This window comes from Podarcis pityusensis (assembly GCF_964106645.2).
Source record: "Podarcis pityusensis genome assembly, chromosome: 17".
NCBI classification, from domain to species: Eukaryota; Metazoa; Chordata; class Lepidosauria; order Squamata; family Lacertidae; genus Podarcis; species Podarcis pityusensis.
Window position 1 is genome coordinate 3728662 of NC_138042.1, and position 20699 is coordinate 3749360.

At 45.1% G+C, this 20699-nt stretch overlaps 1 protein-coding gene across 8 annotated transcripts in view; it reads left to right on the top strand.

The window, feature by feature from the left end:
- Window positions 1–20699, top strand: part of ATP2B3 (ATPase plasma membrane Ca2+ transporting 3) — a 121275-nt gene that overhangs the window by 85169 nt on the left and 15407 nt on the right. For all 8 annotated transcript variants that reach the window (XM_080987434.1, XM_080987431.1, XM_080987432.1 and 5 more), the window contains 7 exons: window positions 727–814; window positions 1054–1160; window positions 5917–6108; window positions 7421–7634; window positions 7787–7998; window positions 9531–9638; window positions 12103–12285. In XM_080987434.1, coding sequence (XP_080843560.1) covers window positions 727–814; window positions 1054–1160; window positions 5917–6108; window positions 7421–7634; window positions 7787–7998; window positions 9531–9638; window positions 12103–12285 — 1104 coding nt within the window. The remainder of the gene's footprint in view (window positions 1–726; window positions 815–1053; window positions 1161–5916; window positions 6109–7420; window positions 7635–7786; window positions 7999–9530; window positions 9639–12102; window positions 12286–20699) is intronic.

Genomic DNA, 20699 nt, shown 5'->3' on the forward strand with positions numbered 1-20699 from the left:
GACGTCCCTGGTTCCCGGGGACAGTCCTCGGATTTGCAAATCTGTCCCTGGACAAATTCCATCCCGGAATGTCCCTAGAGTTGCAAATCTGTCCCCGGGAAACATGGCAGCGGCAGCCTCAGCAGCCCAGAGCCAGTCTGGTAGCGCAGTTGGCTCTAGCTGGCTTCAGGAGCTGCCTGCTGCCATCACCACTGCCAAAGGTGAACCGGGGACATCCAGTGGTACAGATCTCCTGCCCCCTTCCCCCTTTGTTTTGACAAATCGGGGGAGGCTCAGGAGTTGCAGGCTGCTGGCCGTTGTCCAGCAAGGCACATGTTTTCTGTGCCAGGCAAGGTGCAAAGCCCTTCTTTTGCACCCTGCGAAACATAAATGCGCAGAGTTTTTAAAAAACTGGGCAACGGCCAACCACCCGCGACTCCCAAGCCTCCCATGACCTGTCAAAACAAAGGGAGAAGGGGGGCAAGAGATCAGGGAAGGCTTGGGAGTCACTGGCAGGCAGCATGCCGTTGCCCAGTTTTTTAAAAACTGCGCATTTATGTTTTATAGGGTGCGAAAGAAGGGCTTTGCACCTTTATACAATATGCATGTGTGCTTGGGCCCAGGGTCTTTTGCCTCACCATCCCCACTACCTGTTGCTACTCAGCTTCAAAAAAAAAAGTGTCCCCAGATTCATTGAAAAAAATCTGGTAGCCATATCTTACTTGTCTCTGCCTCTCTGCCCTGCAGATAGAACAAGAACGCCTTGATAAAATCTGGCCAAAACTGAGGGTTCTGGCTCGATCGTCACCCACCGACAAACACACCTTGGTGAAAGGTAAGAGATTGCCAGTCTCTTTGCCCTTTGTCAATGCAGGGGAGAACAACATGGGGTGGTGGGAGTCAGGACTTTCATGGGGTCTGGTTGTCATTTTCAGCCAGTGAACTCCAAATATGCAGATCAGGTTATCTAAGTCTTACCCATATATGGATGCAAACTTCTCTGTAAAGTCACTGGTATTTATTTGGATGTGTAGCTCACTCACTACTAGCTAACCCACATTCTTGCCCTTGAAGGCATAATCGACAGCACTATCGGGGACCAGCGCCAGGTGGTTGCTGTCACTGGTGATGGGACGAATGATGGACCAGCACTCAAGAAGGCCGATGTGGGTTTTGCCATGGTAAGAGATGCTGAACTGAGTTCCCTGTGTCCACAGGGACATTTCCTTCACATATCATTTGTCTGTGGGGTCTGCAGACAGGGAGGGAAATGCTTGCCCACGTAGAGTGAGGACAGTTTGCCTGCCCTCGCTCTGAATTGGCATCACATAGCCAGATCCCATTGGCTACATGTTGATGTTTTGTCACTGTCATGCTAGTTCTTTGATCTCCTATTAGCTGGAATCTCATAGCCAGGAAGAAGCCCTTGTGTTGTATCCAGCTAACCTTTCTTCAGAGTAGACCTGGTGAAATCAATAGTTTTTAGTTAGTTAGTTAGTTAGTCAGAGTAAAAGTTCATTGAACACAACCCCTACTATTGAAAATAAGCAAGTAATGGTGCAGAACAAACAGCTAATTGAAAAGTGAACAGACCTCAAACAAGAGTGAAAATGGAGTTTGAGGATTCAGGCTGGTGGTTATTCTAGCCCTTAAAAGCACTATTTTTACATCAAAAATGTTCAAACATGAAAATTCAGCACATCCCTAATTTTAACCTTGTTAATCTTTAAATTTATCATACAGCACAGGCTATTGAATTCAATCTCTTCCTTGTGAGTGGACATGTATAGGAGTGCTTTGAAAGCCAATGAAATGGACTCCATCAGATTGTACAAGAACTGAGTAAGATTTGGATGAGTGGTAACAGCCCTGCTTGAAGGGCCAGCAGCACTGACTGCAAAGTTTCAATCTTGCAGATTGAAACTCCTGTGATTTTTAAACTAGTAAAGAGGAATAGTCCCAGTTATACATATTCTCTCTCCAATATGGAAATATCTCAGGATCTAAGAATTTCTACAAAAACCTGTGTTTGTGAATCCTGTATGTATAACAGTGCAATGGTATTAATCGTGAAACTAATGTCCTTTTGTTTCTGGAGTTGCAACAAAAATGTGCACTCCCTATATTTGCATTCTGGCAATATATTCAATTGATGCAACTTTTATTTAAACTTTGTGGTCCAGGAACCTGCTCCATAAATATGTATGATCCTGAAAACAGCAAACATTCAGAATAAAGGTACAATATTAGTTTACGAAATTTTAAACTCTGATGCTGAATTCACTTTACAGGACCTGAAATATGGAATCAGGCTACCCAAGTATCCAATCCAAAAATATATCAAAGAAATCTCACTAGATAGCCATGTGCATTTTTCTGCTGCAGAAGATGTCTCAGAGCCTACTGGTCTCAATATAGACTGACAAAAAAGTGAATCCCAAGTGCAGGTGCAAAAGCAAAATGCTGGGGGCAACTGTTTAATTATTTATTTGAAGCTTTTTTTACCCTGCTCTTCAGCTGAAAAGGCTTCCAACGCAGCTTACATAAACTCAGTAATGATAAGACAGCTCCTGCCCTCAATCTAAAAGACAGGACACAAAAGGGAAAAGGGGTGAGGATGGAAGAGGACAACAAGCAAACTCAGGCACCAGTTCTTAAAGTTGCAAAGTTCTCAAAATGACCAGCTGAGGTGGAAACAGTTGAGAGGAACCACATGGAGCTGGTCTCCCAGCAGAGCTGATGGAGTGGCCCTGTAGTCTCGTCTCTCCTTCTGCTGCAACCTGATGGAATGGCTGCTTCTAGTCCGCATGTTGTGGGACATGTTCAGTCATTGCTCCTTCGGAGGACAATTTCTATATAACAAATCAGTGCAGTGAGCAATTTCACCTTTACACTTGCCAAATATTTTGTCATAACCCAGAAATTTGCACAATGAGTGAATCACAAGAAGCCTGTCCTGGAAGAACTTGTGTAACTGCCAAACAATTTCTCTGAAAATTCACTAAATTCCATTCCATTTGTTAGTGCGAGGGAAAAAATCAGTATATACAAAAGAGAATTCCCGGATCCAAATTTGGGGCAAGTACTCTTTGGTGAGAGAACCCCAATACTGTAGAGATTTTGCATGCACAAAACATGCAACAAAGTAAAGTGTGGAAATATAAACTGTAAAACCTTAAGATGTGCCCTATTAAAGTGAGTTCCGAAGTTTCCCTCTTCCCCTAGCACAGAAAAATACCACACATTTGGAAAATTAAAAATGGTGTACTTATAAAGTCTCCCATGATCAGATTCATGTGCTTTATCCATACAGCATTCAGAAAAAGTTGCACAGGCAGTAAAACTTGGCTTAGTTACAAAGTGGTATAAGTTTCTAAATTATTTGTATAGGAACTAAAGTGGCTTGGTGTGCAGTCTGAGCTGGAGCAACCAGCTTAAACCTCTTCACACCCTGAGCTTCTCAGGTAGACTGGAGAAGAACAATAGGACTGATTACCTATTTCCTCCCAAGGTAAGGGAAGTGGACATAGCTAAACCTGGCAGGACAGCTTACTCTATGGTATTAACCCTTTCAGGCATTAATTAGACTTAAGCATGTTGATTATATGAGGCTGGTTATCCCACACCAGTCATAGATAGAAGAACAAAACAGCAAACATTGGTTGGTTGGTTGGTTGGTTGGTTGGTTTTTTAAAGACAGATAATTTGGGGAAAATATGAATACCATTCTGGAATGCTTTGGTGGTGAAATACTGCAGGGCTCTCTTATATCTCCCATTAGGTAGAATGCGTCACACCCTTTATTTTAACATTTGTTTTTTATGTTGTTTTAAATTTAAAATCGATCAAACTAAGATAATACACATGCCTAGTGTATTATGGGAATAATGTTGATGACCAAAACATGTGGGATGTAGAGGGAAATGAGAGGTTACTGTCAGAGTGATGGTTAGGCAGGCTTCTAGGTTGGCAGGAGAAAGGAGAGGTTAAAATATGTTCCATAGACATTTCTTTGCCAGCGCAGGCACATATTGGAAACTGGTATTGTGTTGAATTGGGCCACAACTTTGATTACAGGAAAGATTACCGCAGCTGCTGAAAGAAAAGAAAGGGGCGAGCATGGGCTGCCCCAACCTTAAATGCCCCCTACTGGTCCCGCCCCTGCTGCCAGCCAATTGGCTGGCGCGGTGAATGATGAATGCTAATGAATCCTGGGATTCCCCAAGTCCGCGGGGCTGCAGCCAGCCCCGCGAGGGTGTGAATGGGGCGTGAGCCCGCAACCCCCCCCCCCCGTATGTCGGGAGTGGCTTTGTGTTGAATTGGGCCACAACTTTGATTACAGGAAAGAGTAGGTTTGGCTCAAGCATTGGGCATGTATAGGAACCTGGTGGGGTCAGCCTGTGTTGGGGAGTTGCCCCCAACATGGATTGGGTGCCATGACCCCACACGGGCCACCATGGGGCAAAGTGTATTGGCCCATTGGGCCCCCTGTGGACTGCTGGCAGAGTCACCCCTCCTGGACCCCTCTAACGGGGTACTCCAGTGACTAAGGATCCAGTCCAATGCCTTATCTGCCAAAGTTGTTACTGTTGCTATGAGGTAGGCAAAAACCTGCAAGCCGGCCAATTTGCTTGCCCAGGAGAAAATTCCTTCCTGGCCCTGAATATGGAAAGTGAGTAAACCATAGCAAGGTCCATACACCACACGCCTGCTCCTCACTTGATCAGGCCCTAACAGACAGGGTGGGTGGCTGGGGAAATCCAGCCTGCCCCTTGCCACTCCTTTAAATAGGCAAGGAGTGGGCTAGGTGCAGCCCCCAAGCCCCTGCCCCTGATTGGCCTTTTGGGCATTGCCTGCCCATACCTGATAGACTGTCGCAGCCAGAGGAGGGGTGGCACCAGGTGACCAACCCCTCCCCTTGTCTGCGGAAGAAGATGGCGGCTTCTCTGGACCCACCACAGCCATGCCATGTGGCAGATGTTGCCCACCCAGAGCCCCAGGTGAGCAGTTATTCTTTGTTAACATCGTTGCTATCCCTTCAGTTTACGGATATGTTCTGCAGATGTGTGATAAATGTAAATGAAGACTTAATATTGAATATGCAGTTAAAATGCAGCTACCTGATGAAACACAAATACCGCAATCCGATTAATTATGTAAAGCAAATAAAACTGTATGCTTCAAATTGCAAAGGGATGGATGCAGACTAACCAGTTAGTTGAACACAGATCCCACTGAAATCAATTGAAGAAGTTAGTTGTGTGACATATTTTAAGCCTCATTTATTTTCCTGGGGGAAATGCAACTACAGTCATAACTCGAGTTGAATGTGCTTCAGGTTGAGTGCTTTTGGGTTGCGTTCCCCGGCAACCTGGAAGTAACAGAGCACGTTACTTCCGAGTTTCGCCGCTTGCGCATGCGCAGACACTCAAAATGATGTCATGCGCATGCGTGGAAACGGCAAAATGCAACCCGCGCATGCGCAGATGTGCCGTCTTGTCTTACGTTCCATTCAGGATGCGAACGGGGCTCCAGAACAGATCCCGTTCACATCCCAAGATACCACTGTAATTTACCTGCCTGGTTACCACCCATAATGTTTTATATTCCCAGCAGTCAAGTTTTGAAAGCGTTCAGAGTTTTCTGGCAAGGTAAATCTTGACATCCAAGAGGAGGAAGTGGTGGAGAAAGGCATGAAATTTGTGGTTGTGTTGGTGGCAGAAAAACTTAACAGGTTACATCTTTTCCAACAAGAGACGATGAAGGCAGAATCAATTCAAGCTCCTGCAGAAGAAGTCCTTCTCTGAATTGCTGGCTTGGTCCTTTGTGCATCAGTGAGGCTAAAGTGCTATTATAAAGTTGACCCACTGGGCCCAAGGGAGAGAGTCGGTTGAGGATTCTTGTCATAAAGTACCCTTCATTTTGTCCCATTCCCAGGGCATAGCAGGCACTGATGTGGCAAAGGAGGCCTCTGACATCATCTTGACTGACGACAACTTCTCCAGCATCGTGAAGGCAGTGATGTGGGGGCGCAACGTTTATGACAGCATATCCAAATTCCTGCAGTTCCAGCTCACAGTCAATGTGGTGGCAGTCATTGTGGCCTTCACTGGCGCCTGCATCACACAGGTAGGCTTCATTGCTGTGCAGTAGTGGCAAAGCCTAGAGGAGGCTGGCCCATGAGGAGGAAGAGGACACTTGCCCCATCGACCTCAGCCTGCCCTCAGCCAGCCCCGGGAGAGGATTTCTGAGTGTGTTTGATGCAATGTGCTTAGAAACTTCCCCACAAGTAGGAGCCAGCCATATCAGGCTTCCTGATTGTGGGGACCATTTCTGAGGTGTGTAAACCCTCTTCACCAACCTGCATAGAGATCTGACATGTGTGCCCTGGGACATTGGGGGTGGGGTACTTGCATGTCCCTTGTATGTTTGTTCCCATCCCTGTTCAACTGCACATTTAAGCAAATGCCTGCTGAACATAGCTAAGGTTGCCCGAAAATTAGGAAATTATACATTTGGGAGTTGTAGGTGCATCTCATAGCCTTGCTGGAAAAGAGTAGCCATATGGGGAGAATCATGGAAAGGTGCGTGGAAAATGAATGTTTGAGGAGCAGAGAGGTTATGCTGACATGAGAGAAATGCTGAATACAGCTGCTCTATTATATATGGCTCTTGGAGAATATCAAGTCAGGCTCTCCTATAAGAACATACTTGAGAACCACACAGGAAGCAGATTTGAGGCCCAGCTCCATGTTCTGAGCAGAATGTTGAGAAAGTGGGGAGAATTCTGGGGATGAGTAAATTCGTCCTTTAGGAGTAGTTGCTCACCAGGCTCCAAAGATAATCTGTGAGGTAAGGCCCATTTGTCTTGAAGGATAAAGGTAAAGAGAACCACTGCTTTGTGGTTTTGAATCAGGAATATTTCAGAGACATAAAAAACCCCAGCACCCTTAACAGGGGTGTTTTTAGCAGACAGGAACAGCGTGAAGAAACACCTCCAAATTTGATCTGTAAATTCTCTCTGGATTGAACTAATCCTGTAGATGATTTAATACCGGTCCAGTTCATTGCTTTCCATGCCCTAACAAACCTTTGCAAAGTGGATTGAACCAAAATAAATGCAAGCATATGAGGCTCCCTTAGATCATTGGCCCGTCTAGTCTAAGGACTTCCTGAGCCAATGACTACTCTGACTTCCAACAGATCTCCAAACCCTCAGGGCAGAACTACCTATTTCAAGACAAATATTGAGTTCCCATCCCATTCACCCTATGGCACTGGATACTTCCAGATAGAGGAGCTTATTTATTGTGGAACTGATGTATGCATGCTTTTTCACAGCATCCGTACAATGTCATTGCCTTCAAAATGGCCATCCCTGCCCATCAAATACCTGACGTTCCAATGCCGCAATGCCCCTTCATCTCCACTTCTCTTGCAGGACTCTCCACTCAAAGCAGTTCAGATGCTGTGGGTTAACCTGATCATGGACACTTTTGCTTCCCTGGCTCTGGCCACCGAGCCCCCGACAGAGGCCCTGCTGCTGCGCAAGCCGTACGGACGGAACAAACCCCTCATATCCCGCACCATGATGAAGAATATTTTGGGCCATGCTGTCTACCAGCTTGTTATCATCTTCACCCTCCTCTTTGTGGGTGGGTTCTTAGGACACTGAGCTGGAGTTGGGAGGGGCAGGGGTGGGTCTGGGTCCATGGTTCAGAGAGGGAGGAGGGAGAGGCTTGGTTTGCTGGGCGTGGTGTCTTCTCTGGGATGCACTGCTTTACACACAACCCTTCCTCACCCGCAGGTGAGGTTTTCTTTGACATTGACAGCGGCCGCAATGCGCCCCTGCACTCCCCGCCCTCAGAACATTACACCATCATCTTCAACACCTTTGTCATGATGCAACTCTTCAATGAGATCAACGCCCGCAAAATTCACGGCGAGCGCAATGTATTTGATGGCATTTTTGGCAACCCCATTTTCTGCAGTATTGTGCTGGGAACCTTTGGCATACAGGTACAGGCCTGGTCTAAATGGATGTGAAGAACCAAATTGAGTTGGAGCGGGAGGGAAAGACAAGATGGATGGATGAATACATGGATGGAAATGTGTATTGGTGGCTGGCTGGCTGGCTGGCTGGCTGGCTGGCTAGTTTGTTTGTTTTTTTAAGAAACTGGGCTTTTCATACACTCTTGCTTTAATAATAAATTTTATCATACAGTATTGCTTGTGCACATCGTGTCTTATGAGGTTTCATAGGCCCCTGGCTCCATAGGCTGTTGTTGCTATTATATCATTATATCAGGCATCTTAACTGAGGTTGTGTACACACTAAACCTTTAAAGCATATCCGAAGCACATTTCCACTTCAAAGAATTCTGGACACTGTCATTTGTTGAGGGTTGCTGGCAGTGCTATTTTTCTAGAAAAAGAGGTGCCAGGACTCAATGCCTCCCTTGTTCTCTTAGAATGGCAAGGGCACCCACCTGAGAAGTGCCGGAAGTGAGCTCTGGTGAGTTCCAGCTTGGGGGGGGGGGAGCCCTGGTTGCTGAACATTGTAACTCCATGCGGGGTAAATGAGTGTCCAGAATTCTTTGAGGGAAAGTATGTGTTTTGAATATGCTTTAAAGGTGTGGTGTGTATACACAGCCTCAAGTAACAAAAGGGGAAATAGACAGGTCCCTGCCCCAAGGAGCTTACTGTATAAATGTTGAAAGTGAGGAAGATGAGAGAGGAAGGGAAAGGGGGAGGCAACGTTAACAGAAGGCAGGTGTGTGCAATTGCATATATATGTATTTAGGCTTCACTTTCTCTTGTGGGGTGAGGAATGAGGCACAGCTGGAATAAACATCTGTTGCTCTAGCCCCATATCCCAGCAGCCCTTGAAAAAGTCAGGACAAGACTGTGGGCATTCTGGTTAAGAACATGAGAAGAGCAAATTCCATAGCTCTGCCTCAGAGCTGTATGGCTGCCTCAGAGAGAGCTCTGGCTCCTTGTATCTTCATGGTTGTCTTCTTCAGACCTCTGGTTCTCCTTGCCCTGCTGTTACATTTGTGACTCTTTCCTTCAACTTGGGGTGCTTCCAGACATGTTTTTGTTGTGGGATTGGTTCTCATGCATGCAAGTTTTTTTGCAGTGTCCACACAGTGTTATTGTCATCAGTATTCCAGCCCATATTTTTTGTTATTTATTTAATGTATTTGTATCCCACCTTTCTCTCAAGCTGGGAACCAAAGTGACTCTTAATCCAGATTAGCCCTTTATGGGGAAGTCCAATATAATAACAACAGCTTTGTTGCCAATGACCCACTGACAGTATTAAGCACCCTTGCTTGTGTGCTCTCCGTTCCCATTGTCAGTATTGCCCACTCTGATCTTCCTGGATCCAGTCTTTTATCTCCTCTTGTCTATGTGCAGTCCTGCCTGGGCACCAGCTCCCATGAGCCCAACCTTTCCCAACAGCATGTATAGATACGGAGGGTGGGTGTGTATAGCGTGTATAGATACGGACAGGAGTTTGTCTCACTCTGCCTCTCCCCCCCCCCCAGATCGTCATTGTGCAGTTTGGGGGGAAACCGTTCAGTTGTTCGCCGCTGAATGCGCAGCAATGGCTCTGGTGTCTCTTTGTGGGCTTTGGGGAGCTTGTCTGGGGACAGGTAAGAAAACCCTTCTTCTGACATCTTCATTTGTGCTCATCATTGGATGGTTTTGGAGTGTAGGATAGGATATTACTTATTATTTATCCTTCCTCTTCCTCACTTGTGTGAGTTTAATGTCTGGTTAGCAGAGTGCAGCATAAAATGCAGAAACTTCTGGAACAAGGTTGCTTAACCTTGTTAATAATTATCCAGGACGGATAATATTTTAGCAGGCTGGGCCTTCCCCCTTTTCATCCCTCTAAACAAAAGAATCACACAGAAGCCATGTCAGGATAAAATATTTGTTTGCTTACATAAAGTTTCAGACTTGGTTACAGCAGTGAAAACAAGACAGGCAGAATATACTTCTATGCTATAAAATGTATGGTTGAGATAAAAAATGAAATGTGCTCTCAGGAGAACACAGAACAAGCATCCTTTCTCTTCAGTTCCATGGCAAAACGAGACTGAACTCTGAGGAGAGAGGAAGTGGTAAGGATTCTTTTCCTTTGTTCCCACTGGGGCAAGCAGGAGATGAGACCTCACAGAGTGTCCTCTCTGGGAATTTACAGAGGAACTCCATGTGTCTTTTAACCTTTAATTATCTAGCAAAATTTGAAATATTATTTTGTCTCAAGATTATTTCCCACACTCGCGTAGCATTTAAACTTCCCAGCCGGGCTGGAACACTGCACTATCCCAAACAAGTACAGAAAAACTGCTGGGTGCAGAGTGCAGAACTCAGCTTCCTAAGAATCTTTGCCTTCATTTTTTTAAAACAAAAATCAAGTTCCTAGCCCTTGTGGCTGCAAAGATGGCACTGAAATGCACAGTAAAATCTCAGAAGCCATGAGTATGGTTTCAGTGTCCTGATTGTATCCTGCCTCTTTCCTATGACTTGGAGAAACAGAATACATCTTGCGAACTCAGCACAAATATATGAAAATATGCTTACTTTGCATAATGTACATATGTTACAGACTCTAGCTTTTCTATGCACAGAATTTTGGCTACCTTGGGCCTATGGTGTTTTGCTGCCCTGGGCAATGGAAGATGCCATTGCATGCATGTGCTGCCACCTGAGGCAGCCTGAGGAGTAAAAGGAGGCAGGCAGCTGGGCTTATGCACTGCCTGAGGCAACTGCCTCATGGGTTGGGTGGGCTGGCCCTGGCTTGGGAACAAAATGCTGATCTGGCTGACTAATGTTTAGGAAGGACTGTGCACAGAGGCAGCATATGTAGGTACTTCTTTCTTGCTGTCCTGAGAAATTGCAAGCCACTGAATCCTGCCCACTGGCACAACAACCGCGTAGGATTAGAAGATCGAGCTTATTATACCTCCTCTTTTATTGTGAGTTGTCAGAGTGCACCATATAGTCAGATACTAAAGACAGGCATGCCATGTTCTCTTGAAACTGGGGAAGTACCAATCAACACCCTTGTTTAGCTCTAGTATGTCCAGTTAATGAGCTGACTCATTAACTGGACATACTAGAGCTGTGGGGTGGTCACTTTTGGAGCTCTGGCATATGATCCTCAGTGGGCTCCCCATAAAGCAATGGAGCCCTCAGGCCCTACCTACTGTCGGCAGTAGGTGGAGCAGAGTGGAGGGGCTTCTCACCTGACCCCTCTGGCAGGGGTCACTGAGAGAGGGGCAAGGCGCTGGGGAGTCTGTCTAGTGCTCCCACAGATATGTTTGCAGAATGCTGGCCTTGCCCCTCGTATCCTCTGGGTAAATTGCAGCGACTCCAGTGCTGTGAGGTCAAGGTGATCCACCACTGTCTGAAACCCATGGCCTCACCTGAAGAGCTAGAATCTTTTTGTAAAATAAATAAAATAATGCTGTGAATCTTGGGAATTGTAACCAAACATTGCACACAAACGCATGCAATCAAGCAAATTTATACTTGTAAAAAAACCCTCGTTTTGCTGCTTCTGGAGGTGATGGTGCTAGAGAGTTTGGGCAGATTCTGGGGATCTTGATAGGGATGAAAATCACATGGTAAATGGTTGAGTGCTCCTTTTCTGCTCTGCTAATACTTCTCTCCAAATTCCCCACTCCTAAAGTGGCTTTTCATTTAATGTAATTTAGTAAATGGCATTGAGATCAAGTAGCATGCATTCGTAAGAAACACGTAATTAGCCGAGCAGATTCAGCTCTTGCCATGGGTAGGCAAACTAAGGCCTGGGGACCAGATCCGGCCCAATTGCCTTCTCAATCTGGCCCGTGGACGGTCCAGGAATCAGCATGTTTTTACATGAGTAGAATGTGTCCTTTTATTTAAAATGCATCTCTGGGTTATTTATGGGGCATAGGAATTAGTTCATTATTTTCTTCAAAATATAGTCTGGCCCCCTACATGGTCTGAGGGACAGTGGACTGGCCTCCTGCTGACAAAGTTTGCTGACCCCTGGTTTAAGCTATGCAGTCACATAGGGGCTCCTAGCCTACTGGTGCAACAGACATCTGCTCCCTTCTGCAGGTCATTGCCACCATCCCCACCAGCCACCTGAAATGCCTGAAGGAGGCAGGGCACGGCCCCGGGAAGGATGAGATCACTGATGAGGAAATGGCGGAGGACGAGGAGGAAATTGACCATGCTGAGCGGGAACTCCGTCGTGGCCAGATCCTTTGGTTCCGTGGCCTCAACCGTATCCAGACCCAGGTATGAGATAATGGGGAGGCGCCTCCCGCCAGGGCTTCCCTCACCCTTGCCCAACCCTTCCTTTGCTTTAGCAGTTGACTTGACGATAAACCTTTCATCTGGTTATCTCCTACCCCATCCCAAGACACCTGATGCTCATGCCTGGGGGAGAGAGAGAGAGACCTCCAATGCTGGTCTAAGCATTTCATTTCCCCGCTGCCTTGTTTCAGCAGAAAGAACTAATGAATGCAGTGCTTGGATGCATGAACAGAGGCAGCCTATAGAAGCAGAAATGGGATGACGAGTTGCTGGGTAGTTTGGAAATGCCCAGAAAAATGAGAACAAAATATGTGGCTGAGATGGTAGCAGCAGAAGTGGTGGTGGTGGAAGTAGCAGTAGCAGTAACAGCAGTCATAGAGTAGTCCTTTCTATAGTTATCAGGTATTATTTGAATTCCCATATTACTTTTAGGGAATGGAGGATAAGAGATGGTGACTTGTCCAAGGCCATCCAGTGTGGCTGTAGCTAAAGACGAACTCAGTTCTGACCTCTCTGATAGTAGCAAGGATCCCTGCAAAGCCACATGCTCCCTGAGCTGAGCCCATATTCTGTGCTCTTGCCCCATTTGAAGGGCAGAAGGCAGCCATAGTAAGGCCAGCAGAACATGCACTGTCTAAATCACCCAATATGTTATGCTCCATGCTCCATTGCTCCTGTTTTTTCAGGAACCCAGTGTGGTATTAAAGCTGGGGCATCAAACATAAGATCCTGCAGTGCTTTCACCCTACTATAGTCTACACAATCTGAACATTTCCAGGGCCACAAAGCCACAGGCTGGTGTACTTACTCTCAAACCAAGCCACTGTTGGCAATAGTCCAAGCTATTTACATTAAATTGGTATCTGTGCCTAAGACACACTTGCAAATCTCTGTGTGCTTCTTTGTACTGGGGAGGTGCAGCAAGCAGATTCCAGGAAGCAGACTTTTGTTATGAACCCTCTTTCAAAGCCTCTTTTCTTCCCTGCCTGGAATATATTTTAGAAAGTGAAGCACTTGCAGTGGGTGGTGGACAAATGGAATATAGGTTTGGGGGAAATGATATTTGTCAAATTGAAGGAGAATGGGCATTTCGGTGGTGGAGTGATGAGGAATTTGGCCCTTCAAGTCATTTGGGTTTTATATCCCTTCATCTTACTAGTGGCAGGAACATACCTCCCTGTAGATTAATGATGTCTATAGTCCCCATATGGTGGTGACTGCACTGAGTAGCATCTAGAGCCTCAAAGTATGAACATGCACCTTGTTTCCTCTGGAAGACAGTCCTTGCTTTCCTTATAGCCAGATTTTACAAGTTTGCCACAAGAAGAATAAACTATGGAGATCAAATTCTGCAAATATGCTTAATTGACTGGGTAGTTAGTTTTCTACCACACCCATAAATCATTCAAATGTGATTTATTAGACACAAGTTTCATTTGGCACCTACAACAGTGACACGGTGGATGTTTTCATCCAAGTTTTTTCTCAGAGTAGACCTATATAAGTTAATGAACATGACTAAGGGCTCATCCACACTTCCACTTTTCTCATGCCCAGAAAGCAGTTTTCTGCTTAACCCACTTTCTAGGCATGGGTCCAAGCAGTTCCCCCCTTGACTTGCTCCTTTCCCAGGGAAAATCCCCTCTTTAGCTGTAAATCTGATGACAATCTACAGAAAACCTAATTGCTGTTTGCTCTGATGGAGCGCTAAAGAGCAGTTTTCCCCAGGGAAAAGCAACAGGACAACAGGAAGTATGGGTAAGCCCTAAGTCAGATCCATTAATTTCAGTAGGCCTATCCTGAGTAAATCTTAGTTGAATACCACCCAGTGACACTGATATTATCCCAGTTATAAGGAAAAGAGGTATTCACAGAAAATAGGCACTGTGACACACAGAAAAGAACTCCTTCCATAGTCACTGGAAACCTTGCAACTTTCCTCCAAGTCTCAGGCTGCTTCCACACTAGGGGTTTATTCTGGAACTGCCATTCTTTGTCCACTTACTCTTTTAAGGGACATCTACATGACATTGTCATTAAACTGCATCTGCCCTATATTTTCCCTGTACTTTTTTCAACTTCTTTTGAGAGCCCACAAATGCCAACATTGTTTGAATAGAATGGAACTGCTGCAGAGGCATGTTAACTCTACTCTTCTGTCCTTCTTTTTATCTTTTTAAGAAATGTGGTTTTGATGTGTGCAGTGACATTTGGGGCAACTGAGCCCTAATCTGCCACACCTTTTCACCTTAGAACACTCATTATTACCTTTCCATCTGGCTCCATTTTAGCAGTGTGTTGATTATTTTAAGCTTTACTTTTAGATTTGTGTTAAAATGCTTTGTCACATTAACAAAACAATAAGAGCAGCGACACTATAACACTTCAGTGAAAAAGCATTCTACTGCAAATGTTAAAATTAACAAATAAAATAAACATGCTGCTGAAATGCATTTTTACACTGCTTCCACGTGGCAGTTTATTGTAGCAGGCTTGGTGCTGCTCATACATACAAGTTTTGTGCAGCACCCACTCAAAGTCGTCTTCATCAAAAGGGAACCTGTGAAAATGATAAATAGGGATTAAATGGGGGGGTGTATGGGACATCTTTTTGATGATGATGATGTTGTTGTTGTGTGGATGCTGTGAAAAACTTGGAAGCATGAGCAGAACAGTGGGCTTATCCACACTAAAGAGTGGGGCAAAATGCAAGTGTGGCTAAGCCCAGTGTCCACAATAACCTGCCTTACTTTCTTACCCATAATGCTATGTTACGCCCTTTAATATGGGCAGAACAGAATAAGATGTACATACTCCAAAAGTGCAATGCTGAGTGAAGTATGGGAAGTCCATTTCAGTTTCACATGTTGTTTAAAGCAGAAGAGCAATGTCTGGGTAGCTCTAATAGCCTACAGTCTGGAAGCACCCTCAGGCAACCACTTTTACTTCATCAGGCTTGTAAACAGCCATGAGGTCCAGAAACTTGTGTCTTATTTCTAAAAGGCAAATCAAATCTAGGATTATCTGGTATCTGACATCAGCACTGAAGATCAAGTACCACAGTCTTAGCTCTGCAATAAAAGAATGCAAGATTATACTCGGACATAAAACCCACCTGGGGGCAGGTTGTACCACCTCTAGCCATTGTGGGGCTTCTGTGCCACACACTTCAAACTAGGTCCATGTGAGAGGAATGATTTCAAGACAACCATGTCTAGCTTCTATGTTCTAACAACATGCTTTCTGATTGCAGCCCTTCCCCACCCCCCTCCTCCCTTCCCACTTCCTCAAACTGCCTTAAAGAGGGGGTGGGACATGTGCCTGGCAATTTTTCTTTCCCTTTAGCAAGTCAAACAAAAGGTGGTTTGTTCTTGCCTTAAGACTTGATGCTCATGGGATCTCAGAAGTTCTCAGGTCTGGAGCATGATGAGGAATGACCAGTGGCATGTTGCATAGCAAAGTTGTTGCTTAATGGATGAAATAAAATGAATAGAACCTGGAATCCCAAATCTTCTCCTGCACCAGCTCCATTCCATGTAAATATGGCTGATTCCAAGGCATCCCAAAGTGAGGGAGACTGCTCAGCTGTCCCCATCCTCTTGTTTCCCTTTTCTAAGAAGAAAAGAACACACACTCATATGCAGCATGTGTCAGCAATGCAATGCAACCCAGGGATCCTGGTTTTGCTCCATACGGTAAACTTCACAAGACGTTCTCCTACAGGAATGAAGGAGCAGGGCTTCCAGAATGGAGTGTAGGGCTTCCAGGCAGGCCCAAGCCCCAGCTCTTTCATTTTTAAGCACTGTGCCTTATCCCCAGCCTGCTAAACCGGCTTTATCCTGTGAGATGGTGGCAAAGCATGGCAGCAACCTGGTGTTAATACCAATCTGCATCAACTTGCAAGGTGGAAGCATTTCCCAAGAGGCCGGCTAGCTGTTAAAGAGGTAGGATGACCATGTGTCTTGCTCTGCAGGGGATAATCCTGTACCTGAAGGGCTGTCTGTCTGGTCCAGACCCTGTTTAAAGAGCCCTGTCTTGAAGTTGCCCATCAATAGTTAGCATATAGACTGTGCAGACACACAGAGCTCAGCTAGTCATGGTTTTCTTCCCTGCTATGGTGAGATGTGTTGTATTTTGACTTAAATTATAGTAATTATTTCTAAACTTGCACCTATACATATAAACTAGCATATACAAATTGTATGCAATCTGTGTCCTCCTTTGTCCTCCTTTTTGGCTGATGCGTTTGCTTTTTTTGTGGTGCCAGCCTAGGAAGAAGGGAGCAGGGTGCTTCCTGTGGTTCAGAATACGCCTTGCATAAAAAGATGACTGGCCTCAGAACGATGGAGGCGCTCCTGCATCCAGCTGCTCATCCCATTTGCACCAGCAGGAGATCAAGAATTCCTAACTGGTCCATGGCCTTCCCTCCATTCCCTGATGGATTCATTTGGTTTTATAATAATATACACAACCTTTGCTACAACCTAATGAGGACAAGTTCCCCATTGCACAACTGGGGGGAAGTGCAGCCAAGAGAGTGACTTGCCAAAGGCCACCTCAGTGAGTCCATGTCTGAGCTAAAACTCTCACACTTAATTTATTTTCCCTGGCTTTGCGCCACTGCTCACATGTTGCTGGTAGTCATAAAAAAGTGAAGGTGCAATGAAGGTGAGCTTGCAGTGTGACTGAAATACTCCACAAGACTGAGAATTGAGAGAATTGTGATTTCTGCAACAGAAGAAATTCATCACATGTTCCATACAACTGCCTATATTTGAGAACTGCTAACGGCAGTCAGATTTTTGTTTCTTATTCTGGTACTTCAGATGGCCACCTGTCATGGATGCTCTTGTTGAGATTCCTGGGGGGTTGGACTAGGTGATCCTTGGGATCCCTTCCAACTCCTATATTCTATGGTTCAGTTATTTATGCATGGTTCACTGAAGGGCTCTTTCCCTTCCCCACCATCCCTTTCCCCTGTGGCATCACTGAGCCCCCTAGACATAGTTCTCAGTCGGATGCATGGGACACACCTTGTTCATACATTCAGTGCAATTCAAATGGTAAGTCTTTCTATGGACTATCACTATACCATTTCCTATTGCAGGTGTTGTTTACATACTGGAATGATTCCTCCTACAATAAAAATAAAAATAAATGACACATCCTTGCATTTAGAAAAATGGCATATCAAGGCATGTTTTCCCTGACATACTAGTTTTCTACTTGTGCAAGTTTGTTTCTGGAGAACATTCCGCAAAGTGCTAGGAAAAGCTTCGCTGGTTAATTCTGCTGAATCTATCAATAGCTTTAATACCTCATTATGCTTTTTTGGGTGGGAAGGAGATGAGATGAGATGATTAGTGGCTAAGGGCTGGCTTAAAGAGAACCCTGGCATGCAGGTGACACATGCAGTCAAGTGTGTTTTTACCTCTGTCAAAAACTTTGAACCAGGGTCTAGAAACATAAATGCCTATGGGAGCAGGCTTGTCCATAGGATGCCTGCACTCCTTTTTCTCAATGGGCAAATATGTGAGCATACTCACTTAGGCATTTACAGAAATAGATGACACCACTATCCATCCCAATTCTGTGTAAAGTGGTCCCATAACCCTGCTGCATGAATTAGCTATGTGTGTTTCAGAAGTACCAAATACAACTGCTATATTTGGGTGGGGGAAATGCCCCCCCCCCCCGTTAAATCTGGGGAGGGGGGTGTCTTCCTAACCATGTGACTATGACTCGCTTGCTTGAGTCTTCGATAAACATCTTGGCCTGTTTGCTTTCACACTCTGGTATATTAGTGAACTATATCAAAGAAGAATTCAAGGAGGGTAATTTGCAGGATTGGGAGGTAGATGCTCTGTGATTTTTTGTTCAGGTAGACAGCCTTTTCTACACAGTAATATTCTAATATTAGTCCTCTGATTCATTACTTATAAGGCATGGCACGGCATGCTTCAATGTAAAGGTAAAGGTAAAGGTACCCCTGCCCGTACGGGCCAGTCGTGACAGACTCTGGGGTTGCGTGCCCATCTCGCTTAAGAGGCCGGGGGCCAGCGCTGTCCGAAGACACTTCCGGGTCACGTGGCCAGCGTGACGAAGCTGCTCTGGTGAGCCAGCACCAGCGCAGCACACAGAAACGCCGTTTACCTTCCCGCTATAAAGCGGTACCTATTTATCTACTTGCACTTAAGGGTGCTTTCGAAGCTCAATTTTAAAGCAAAAAAGTGGCAAATGTAGGTAGCAAACGTCTCCGCTCACACACGACCGAGCAATTTAATGATAATTTACTATTCTTTTTGTTCTTTTATTTATCTCTTGGGCAGCAGTGTGTTCCCTTTCTATACAGACCAACGCTGGAGCACTCATCTAGCTAGCTGCACAACAGCACACTCTTCATTTTTTTCCCATAAGGCGTATGCAACAGGAAGGCAGGGGTGCTACTTTGCTCTTCCATCCCAGACGTAATATTGCCCTAGCCATGCCAGCAGTGGGGGACCTCGGGGTCTCAAATTTCCCCAGCGCCCTGGGCAGGGCCAAAATCCAGTGCCTGCCCCCTCTTCATTCTGAAGTATAGTTCTGACATCCCCTGTGGCTCTGCGCCCAGTGCGCACAAACCGGCCACACTCCCAGCACTCGGCTGCCAGACATTTTATTTTATACTTAATTTTGCCAACAATTTTTATTTGAAACCTAAAGATTAAACAAAACAAAATAAGTTCCTAGCCAGCCTCCAACAATGAGATAGGCTACAGAATGAAAAGCTACTCATAATCAACCTTCAACAATAAATAGGGATGGTTTTTATATACAATATTTAGGCTGCAATTCTAAGTGCGTTAGCAGGAAATAAAAACAACAGAACAAAATAGCACTTTGTTCTGAGTAAGCCCACCGTGTTCATGTTGTTTCAACAAATCAGAAGTGGAGAATCAGTTTTCTTTGGCAACTTCAACAGTATAAAAGAAATAGAATCTCATTGTATGAATGTGTGAATTAGCCTTATATTTATAATTTGTCTCAGATTTATTTAGAAAATATTTATATGCTGCTTATCCACAAGAAGATCTCAAAGTGGTTGACATAACATAATGGGACCTACAACTATGTTTCATTTGTTTATAGCTCCTGGTGGGCTTCCACACATGTGGAAAGTTTCATGGAGCTGGGTATATTCTTACAGCGACTTCTCATGCAATCAACTGTGCTTGGGTTCAGGACAATCTTGCTCAAAACATACATAGTATCCCCCAAGTTTCAGAGCAGGGGAACTGTAAAATGCACCGTTTAGAGACTGCACTTGCTTCTGTCGGAGTCCTGCCAAGGAAGGCCAGGCACTAGGGAGCAGATTTTGCCATGACAGCAACCGTGACCTCAAGGGCAGTCCTTTTCTTTTCCCCTTAGGAATTAATGCCAGCTGTTCACATGCACAAGAGGAAGTGAAACGGTATACACTGGGACACAATTATAAGTGGAGGTAACCCTACTCCCTATCGCTGGTCACCCCAGTCCTCAAGGATCCAGCCACCTGTTCTACAAAACCCCACCCCTTCATGTGTAAAATCCTATCTTGGGTTCAGTTCCTTGGGCATGCTAGAATGTGGCCATATGTTGAGAAGGAACAGACTTTTCTTGAATGAGAGATTTGTATTACTGCTCAGTTATACAGTGGTACCTCGGGTTAAGTACTTAATTTGTTCCGGAGGTCCGTTCTTAACCTGAAACTGTTCTTAACCTGAAGCACCACTTTGGCTAATGGGGCCTCCTGCTGCTGTCGCACCGCCGGAGCACAATTTCTGTTCTCATCCTGAAGCAAAGTTCTTAACCTGAGGTACTATTTCTGGGTTAGCGGAATCTGTAACCTGAAGCGTATATAACCTGAAGCGTATGTAACCCAAGGTACCACTGTATAGCAATTTGAAATGTGCAAATGTTTTATGACCATCCTCTTGTTTGAGGCTATAGTCTTTGCCCCTTGGTGATGGCTAATGATGAACCTATTGTCCATGATTCTTGTCTTTTAATTATTTTATTATTTCCCCCAACGAAGCTGTAACACTGGTCTTCACAAACATCTTGTAGCAACGAGTTCCTCAGGTCAGTTGTGCCTTGCACTCTGTTCTTAATGGATTGGCTACAGCCATTTGTGTCTTGCTGGATTTCCCCCCAACAATTCTGGTATAATGTGCTGCTAAGGGTTTGTACTTCATGTAAACTCTTTAGAAATGGAGCCTTCAAGTGTGACCAGTTGCCTCGATCTTCTGCTGGTGCAATTTGCTCTTTCCATAAAAGAACATCAGTGTGGTGCCAACTCCCACTAGCTGGCCTCTGGTGCATAATGCTTCATAGACTGTGGCAGGAGGCCAAACCCCCAGCATGGCCAATTCTGGCTG